General features: G+C 44.6%; 1 protein-coding gene across 2 annotated transcripts in view; it reads right to left on the reverse strand.

Annotated features, from left to right (window-relative positions):
- Positions 1–5,503, reverse strand: part of COLGALT2 (collagen beta(1-O)galactosyltransferase 2) — a 63,321-nt gene extending 57,818 nt beyond the window's left edge. The window contains exon 1 of one of the 2 annotated variants that reach the window (XM_081193298.1): positions 5,174–5,503. In XM_081193298.1, the coding sequence (XP_081049424.1) occupies positions 5,174–5,433 (260 nt within the window). In that variant the 5' untranslated portion in view covers positions 5,434–5,503. Of the gene's footprint in view, positions 1–4,831; positions 5,013–5,173 lie in introns of those variants that run through there. The other variant, XM_081193299.1, reaches the window with a different exon arrangement.
- Between the last annotated feature and the right edge of the window lie 3,951 nt (positions 5,504–9,454).

Raw genomic sequence — 9,454 nt, forward strand, 5'->3', positions numbered from 1 at the left:
ACCGTCCATATGTGCCTTGAGGAAAGAGGGCCATTAAAAAGCCATACATATTTAGCTATGGAAAACAACCACATTAAGCCTTTAACTGACCCCTGAATAGGGAACATCATCAATATTCACTGACTCAGAGAGGAAATTAAATGCAAACATTTTTTTTTTTTTTAAAGCATCACTGCAAAGGACGGAAATTGCAGCTGAACCCTCTCAAAATACTAAACAATTGACTGTAGGCTTCCCATGCCCTATGGCACAACCATTGTCTTCTCCACTGACTCTCCTGGCTTTGGTCTGGACAAATCCAATTGGGCAAATCCAATTAGCTCCTGAAAACTACAAAGGAAGACTGGTACAGATAATGCTAACACTTCAGTGAGACTGGTAAAACAAGTGATACAGGGGTACCTCGGTTTTTTAATGTCTCCATTGACGAACGTTTCGGAACTCGAATGCCGTAAACCTGGAAGTAAATGCTTTGGTTTTCGAACACGCCTTGGAAGTAGAACAGGAAACGCGACTTCCACTGAGTGCAAAACCCTGAAGCCTAGCTGTCGGCTATTGAGTTTCAGTTTTTGAATGTTTCGTAACTCGAATGGTCTTCCGGAACAGATTACATTCGAAAACTGAGGTACCAAATTGCAAAGTAATTAAAAACAAGTTCTGCAGTTGGAGAGTTACTTGAGCAAACAAAACCAAAGCTACAAAAGGCCAGTCTGCATATGTTCTTTTTTATTCCTTTTCTCTGCACCTAGTCACAGGAATTGCACACTGCAGCTACTACCCATTATCCATTCTTGTGTCCCTCTTTTCTCTCCACAAGCAAAGAGTTGTTCAATCTTCAGAGAAGCAAAGATGTATCTCTCAACCCAATCTCTCCTACAACAGTAGAGACTAGCGGGAAGCCAGCTGTTTTCTACAAAGCTGCCACCTGTTCTCTCCTGGGGTTCCTGTGGTCTTCTCAGAGTGCAAGGCAAACAGTAAAAGGTGCAACAGGACCTAGCATTGACACAGGTAGTGAGAGACTTCTGCACCTGCTCCCCCTTCTGCCATGCTGCTTTCTCGGGCATAAAGGGAAAATAAATAGTGATGCTGTTTGAACTCCGCCAAAACTATAATTCAGCAAAACATGTGTATGGCTTAATAATATATTTATCTTATTCTTTTTATAGTTCTATTAAGAACACCTCGTCCCAAGATGGAATTACATACCACCTGGACTTCTGCCGACATTGTCTTTATGGTTCTAATGCTATAGCTGTACTTTATCCAAGTGTTCAGAATACAGTACTCTCATGGGCATATTAATGGTCTATAAGATGTCAGTGGAAAATTTAAAGAAGTCATCCAGGTGATTTTTTAAAGCCACAGAACCTTTAACAGCAACCTTCATACTCCTAAAACTGCAGGTAATGGGGAAAGAAATATTCTGCTTGCATTTTTAGAAAATACATCAATGCAAATTTATTTTGGGGACCAATGGTACAAGAAAAAGCTTTGCTCTCTCCAACTTCGAAGCTCACTATGATTAATGAGCATCTTTCCTTCTTAATGTGACAGTCCTGCTTTAAAAAAAGAACAACGAAGCACATGAATGCTCTTTCTGTTTATATTTTACTGTTGTGACCTTGCATACTTCACATTCATCTCCAAGGGAACATTTCCAAGTTCCTCATTAATAATGCACTGTCATCATTACACTTGCCTTTTGCATGCAAAACAGGTGCTCTTCCACTGTGTCTTAGGTGCTCCCAATGAACTTCTTGGTACAGCAATCAAACACGGTTGTTACTTTTACAAGAATTCTAACATCAGAGGCCGAATAGACTTGAGCATGTCCAGGTTTCTTTTTAAAAGAATGCTTCCTCACCTAGAGGCTGTCCTAATCCCCAAATTTGTTTAGTTTTAATTGTATTTTTATTGGACATCGCTATCCATTTAAAATCACTTTGAGACTCCTTTTGTATGAAGCAAAAGGTAAGGATAAAGCCAAACCACACTTTTAACAACTTTTGTAATATATTTATTCCATGTTATCTAGGGAATCCAAAAATCTTTTCAGTGCAAACTGTAAACTGTTTCAAGATGGCCATGCAATGGCACTAGAAAAGTCAAACTGTGAGAAAATTTGGGGATGACTAGTGCTGGTTCTGTTCAGAAAAGAAAGACATGGCATCTTTGTTTGTAATGTCCCAGAACAGAGACTGTAGTGATAAAGGAAGTTCTACAACACCAAGTAACATAAATATCTTTATTAAACTACGTGAAGGACTGTGCACCAAAAAAATCATCAAACCCAAGTATTATAATGCTCTCAATAACACAGATATTACTGCACATTACTGGTTTCTAGTGTAGGATTTTTCATGGTGACTCACTTACGCACACAGAGGACTTTCGATCTGACCACCAGGGTCATAGGATGGTGAACCTATTTGCTAATGAAAGCTGCTCTCAACTCCATACAAAGGACTGCAGCATGAAGAGGAAGCCTAAATTAAAATTGCATGCTGAGCTCAGAAAACCCTGTCCGCTACCCTCACAGATATAGCCATTGAGTTTAGTCCCATGAATTACAGGAGAGGCCGTTCTGTTTGGGTTGGTCCTTACAGTCCATCATGTGAACCCTTTATAGCTTCACCCACAGCCTGAGAGCTATTGTTTTAATTTTTTCATCTAAATGACATCCTGATCTAGGAACTTTCACTGCTCTAATTAATTCACCTAATAAAAATAATAAAAGGACCATTTCCAATGTGGTGCCACTGGTACAGGGAACCTACAACCACATGGCGAGCCCTTTTTCTACAACACTTAGCCATATGAAAAGATGAATGCCTCTAGCACACATATTCACTGTGGAATATGATAAAAGATGATAATCTGTATCCTGGCCTCCCATTGTGGCATAATGTTCCTTTTTTCCTTTGGGTGTCCCCACCTTGGCAGTTTCACCAACAAATCAGTACAAGACATCTGGGGCGTGGAGTCTTCAAGCTTGTGAAATCTACTTTATTTTCTTCCTAGAACCTCAAGACCCACTACTAGCTGAAACCACGTGAAAAATAGTGGCTTAGAAAGCGAGGCCGGCAGACAGACACTTAGTAGGTTTTTTTATACACTGTACCTTCAAAGCACATTCTCAATGCTTTCTCACCCTCAAATAATTCTGAGGATCATAGTTTTATAGTTCCCAACAACTCTTAACAAAATACAGTGGCCAGAATTCTTTGAGGGAAATAAAGTGTTTCAAATGTGCTTAAAGGTATAGTGTGTATACAGGGTAGAACCAGACATCTTCAAGGGTCCAGACAGCCCAGGAACCTGTGCTTAGAACCAAGATTACGTACATGCATTTCACACAAAAATCCCATTCTGGTTCCCCCTCCTAGTTCCCAAAGCTCTCCTCATTTCAGCAGCCTACTTGCAGGCGGAAGGGGGCTAGGATTTTCTATTGTTTAACAACTGGGAGTAAAAAACCCTTGGTTATTTCCTGAAAACCACCCAGATATCCACCAGCAGACCCCAATCCCCTCCGGCCCACCCAGACTGAGGCTACTGAAAGAAAGAAGGTCCTTTGGAACCATGACTGCCTTTCGAGGCTATTCAGCACATTGTAACAAACTTGTCATGAGACAGGCGGGGGCGGGGATTACAAGATGCACAACTTAAATCACTCCACTTATGATGGAGCTGGATATTATGGTCTGGCTTATGGCAAGTTGCCAGTCTGTAACCATACACAGAGGTCCTTATCTATGGACAGTGGGAGGGGGAATCATACTGGAACATGTGTTTTTTTCATTTGGGAAACCATTTAAAGCAAAGGTGTGAACAGAGCCCCCTGCAATAAACCCCACTAAGTTCTTTTGAAGAGTGACAGGAAGCCCCATCAGCCTCTGCAGCTTTTGTTTGGAAACTATGCTCCTCCTTCTTCGCTCCCTTACAGTTAGCCACTGGCCGGTCCTTCCTTCTACCACATGTGCCCGACCCTCCCAAACACATGGCTTGGAGATTGAGTTACCTCTTGCACTTAATGCTTCTGGAGACAGTTGTACAGCTACTGTATTCCCATTGGGGGCAAGGAGAGAGGGGGACTGCTGTGATTTCAGTCTCCCACAGAAACCCAACAGAACAAGCCAAGGTGATGTTCAGTGGGGTTTCAGTGACAGACATAACTGAATGATGAAGTGGTACTCACAAATAGACACAGTTCTCTCTTGGCAGGGACAGAAAACACACACAAACTAACTGCTTCCAAGAAATCTCTCCCTATGCAAAAGCAACAGCTGCAAAAGCCTAGTTATTAATAAATTACTTGGGGACAACCAGGTATTGCAGTTAGAGCATGCAAAAAAGGGTTATAATTTTTTCATCTCATTCAATTGAAAACTGCTTAGTAGCAACAGCTTGTCAAACCCATTTCCAGAAGCCCAAAGCCTTGCTGAGCGCTGACGCCTGCCTTCCCCCTTCCTTTTGCAGAAGATCTTGAATCTATGCAGCCATGAAGAATCTCAATGGGCTTCTGAGCCACAAAGATTCTCCTCATCTGTCTTGTGCTTCCTGTATGCAGTCCCTGCTGCAGATGGCAAGATTAAGTCCCAATTTTAGACTCCTGCACGTTCTGTTACACTACTCTTATATGCCAGTAAACCATTGTGAATCTGTGCAAATTTACTCAGAAGCAAGTCCCGGTGAGTTCAGGGGGTTAGCTCTCAAATACGCAGGATTACAAATTGCAACTTTAGATTTTCCACCCTGCTTGGTTGTGCCCCTCCCATCTCACCTCCTTCAACCTTCCATTCATCCCACCAGGTGCTTCCAGTCTTTTACTCACCCCCGCCTCCGGATCCTTAACAGCAACATCCTATGCAGGCAACATCAAAGGTGAAAAAAATATTGCTTCCATCACAGGGTGAAAAATTTCATCTGTGGATTTCTGAAGACCCAGCTTCAGCTAATGGCACAGGAGCAGACCTGGCAGAACTCTGGCCCCTTGATCAGTTGGCAACCTTGCCTGCAAACTCTCACCAACCCGCACGTTTTCCTCCATCCATCACCTTGATGCAGCAGCTACCTGGAAACTTTTCTCTCGCCCAGCCTCCGTCGGGATGAGGTCACTGAGGTCTCCCCCCCCACCGCCCGCCCGCCTCTCCGGCGGCGCCTTCGGCCAACTTACCAGAGGGCGATCCTGTTCTTGGGGTACCGCAGCCTCTCCAGGCAGCCGAGGAAGTGGGGCAGGGAGTGGGCAGCGTTCCTGGCGAGGAGGGCGAGGAGGACGGTGGGCTTCTGCAAGGCGGATTCCGGCAGGGGATCCGGACCGAGCTGCTCCGGGGCTGAGCAGCTGCCCCCTGGGAGCCCCAAGACCCAGGAGAGGGGCAGCAGCAGCAGCAGCAGGATCCGGGCAGGGCGGCGAGGGAGCTCGAGGGTCGCAGCCATCTTTCGGGGCAGCGCGAGGAGCCGGGAGGCGCCTACCTGGAGAGCAGGCGGGAAGGGAGGGAGAGGAGACCGGGCTGCCGCTGCCGCTGCCGCGCGCCCCCGCTTCGTCTTTTTTATTTGCTCGGAGGAGGAGGAGGAAGAGGAGGGGGCTGTGCCTTCTCGGCGGGGCAAAGCTCTATCCGCTCGTGGAGCAAGCAGAAACAAAACACGCGTGCTCCTCTCTGTCCATATTCCCTCCTCTGGCGACCTCCTAAACGACAGAGAGCTTTTTGCAAAACTAATCATAAGTAACGCTAAGAAGGGATAGGTCCGTACAAACCTTTCAGATGATCTTTTTCTTCTGATCCCTATTGGGCTCGGATTGCACCGGGCACACTTCGAATTAATGCTAGTGGACACGGGAGCACAATGTGGTGGTGGAATTTCACGCGACGGGTGGCTCAGTGGCTGTGTTCTTTTTAGATTCCCACGACTAAGAGGTCCCCACACCGAGCTATTGTACTACATGTAGGGAGCTTTTACCTGGGGAAATAATTTTACAAATGACACACGGGTCAGAAGTTGTGATCCAGAATTCTGCCCCTTGTAGCACAATCCTCTTTATGCATGTGCACTTGCATGGAAGTCTCACTGACTTCCACAGAATTTACTCCCCCAGGTATAGGGGTCTAGGACTGCAAGAGTGACTGAGACACTGCGGACTCAACGACCTCATTAGGTAGAATGCCTAGAAAGGCCATGGTGGCTGAATCCTGCATATGCATACCCCGGCCTACACGGAGCCAACCTTCCATGAAGCCTCTGCCTTAATAAATGAAATAACAGATTGGACTGGCACTGAGGTTTTCCTGCTTTGTACAGTATTGACTTCAGTTGCTCTATCTGCACATTTATGGCTAAGGATTATAATATACTTTCCTGGCATTGTGGTTGCAACCCCATGCACATTGCAAGCCCCAATGAACACATGGTTCTCTAAGGATGTGATTACGGATACTTCCCAACAACCTGTTTATTGAACATACAGCCTGATACATTTGTAGGGAAACTAGACAGTGGTTGGCTGTTTAATGAGCATTCACTCTTAATTTGTTTGTAGAGATTTTGTGTTTGGTTGTTGGGAATCACTGCTTCCAGGAAGCATGCATAGCATTGGCCTACAGTACTTGTCTAGCTAAGCCACCTACCCAGTCTACTCCCTGCTAGAAAGCAATCATAATCTAGATCAGAGTTTTCCAAACTTTTCATGTTGGTGACACACTTTTTAGACATGCATCATTTCGCAACACAGTAATTCAGTTTCACTAGCAAACCAGAGGTTAAACTAATCCCTTTCTAGCCCTGTGAGGAGTGTGGGGAGTGTTCGTGCAACACACCTACACACTGCGGCCGACACACTAATGTGTCACAACACACAGTTTGGAAAGCACCAATCTAGAGTTTATAGCCCAATCCTATGCATGCATACCCAATGCATTCACCGAAACAAATGTAATTAGGACTGCAACGTAAGTGCAGCTGGATAACTCAAGCAAATGACCAGAGAATTTTGATTAAGAAGGAAGCATCTCCCCACCACCACCCACTGAGTTCCAGGAGGCTCCCAGTTAAGCCTGTATAGGATTGCAGACTAAGGTTCAGATTTCTGTGGAACCACTAAAATATTTGGCAGTCCTTGCAACAGGAAGCAGATGTATGGGACAGTTCCTTCAAGAAACAGTAGCATGTTTTCATTCTTCTCACTATGCTTTCAATAAATGTCCCTCAGAAGCCAAAAAGGAGCCTTTTCAGAGTTGCCAATTTGTGGGATTATTTTTAGGAGGCACTTAATAAGATCACACTTCTAGAATTTCTTTCATGAAACACAAAACTGAGTGAACTAAACAATCTTCACTTTTGTGGAAGTAGTAAAGTTTGCTGCAATGACAGGGCTTGACAGATGTTATTTATTTGTTTATTATGCTCTTTCTCAAGTTTAATTCAGAGCAATTCAAAAATTGTTCATAGGCAGCTTTGCATCATCCTCTTCTTCCTCAGAGGGAGAAGACCTATTTATCTATAGCAGTAAAGCTGTCAGTATCCAGAGTTACTAGTTTCTAATCAACTAGGAATCTTCTGGCTCAGAACTTTCCTGTGCCATGAAATTCATAGAATCATAGAATCATAGAGTTGGAAGAGACCACGAGGGCCATCGAGTCCAACCCCCTGCCAAGCAGGAAACACCATCAGAGCACTCCTGACATATGGTTGTCAAGCCTCTGCTTAAAGACCTCCAAAGTAGGAGACTCCACCACACTCCTTGGCAGCAAATTCCACTGTCGAACAGCTCTTACTGTCAGGAAGTTCTTCCTAATGTTTAGGTGGAATCTTCTTTCTTGTAGTTTGGATCCATTGCTCCGTGTCCGCTTCTCTGGAGCAGCAGAAAACAACCTTTCTCCCTCCTCTATGTGACATCCTTTTATATACTTGAACATGGCTATCATATCACCCCTTAACCTCCTCTTCTCCAGGCTAAACATGCCCAGCTCCCTTAGCCGTTCCTCATAAGGCATCGTTTCCAGGCCTTTGACCATTTTGGTTGCCCTCCTCTGGACACGTTCCAGTTTGTCAGTGTCCTTCTTGAATTGTGGTGCCCAGAACTGGACACAGTACTCCAGGTGAGGTCTGACCAGAGCAGAATACAGTGGCACTATTACTTCCCTTGATCTAGATGCTATACTCCTATTGATGCAGCCCAGAATTGCATTGGCTTTTTTAGCTGCCGCGTCACACTGTTGGCTCATGTCAAGTTTGTGGTCAACCAAGACTCCTAGATCCTTTTCACATGTACTGCTCTCAAGCCAGGTGTCACCCATCTTGTATTTGTGCCTCTCATTTTTTTTGCCCAAGTGCAATACTTTACATTTCTCCTTGTTAAAATTCATTTTGTTTGTTTTTGCCCAGTTCTCTAATCTGTCAAGGTCGTTTTGAAGTGTGATCCTGTCCTCTGGGGTGTTAGCCACCCCTCCCAGTTTGGTGTCATCTGCAAATTTGATCAGGATGCCCTTGAGTCCATCATCCAAGTCGTTGATAAAGATGTTAAATAAGACCGGGCCCAAGACAGAACCCTGTGGCACCCCACTAGTCACTCTTCTCCAGGATGAAGAGGACAGAATTAAGGAAGACACTTTGCAACATGGGCACAAGAATTATAATGACCCATTTAAACAAGCTGCTGAGAAAATGTATGTGAATTGTATACTCAAGAGGCAGAACATACAGCAATGAGGCATTGATGTTAGAGCAGGTATCTTCAACCATTTCAGACCCGCAACACACTTTTAACCCAAGCATGCATTTGGAGACCTGTTTCTGAATATTTTACCATATATTTGCGTGGTGGTATTGCTTCTGTTGTGAGCCACCTTAGATCAGGCTGCAGCCCACTAGGTCTCAACCTAACGGTTACGGTAAGTATATTAAGTGTATATAATCTGTTAAAGAGTTAAGCGTATAATCTGTCAGTTATTTTTTTTTAGGCATAGCACAGATTTGGGATGGGGGACTGGTGAAGCTACAGATGTTTTAAGTGCTGCTGTTTTATGTTTGTAAAAATCAAATACACCGGCTTCTCACATTGGTATTAGACTTATCACTCCAAAACAATACTAGCAGAAACTGTGCTATTGCTGAGAAGCTTGTCTACCAAACTGTATTTCAAAGTATGCCTTCAGAATGTTTTGAGTTAGTTCAAAAGGCCACTCATGACTTAGACATTTTGCTCAAGTACCTCGAGGACCCCCCCCCCCGCCCCACTCGGAATAGTTCGAAAGAATGCCCAACTTGCTTTGGCATCTGAGGCAGACTAGCCCACAAGCACCTCTCCCTACAACAATAAACTAAAAAGCAAGCCGCTTGCCTCCTTTCCATGAAACCCCCAATCAGCACCTGAGGCCACTGCCTCTCTGGCCTTGCGGCAGAGCCGGCCCTGCCAGCGCGGTTTGGGGAGAGCTGCTGCTTTTTCCTTGCACGATGCTTCCCT

This window comes from Podarcis bocagei (assembly GCF_964188305.1).
Source record: "Podarcis bocagei genome assembly, chromosome: 5".
NCBI lineage: Eukaryota > Metazoa > Chordata > Lepidosauria > Squamata > Lacertidae > Podarcis > Podarcis bocagei.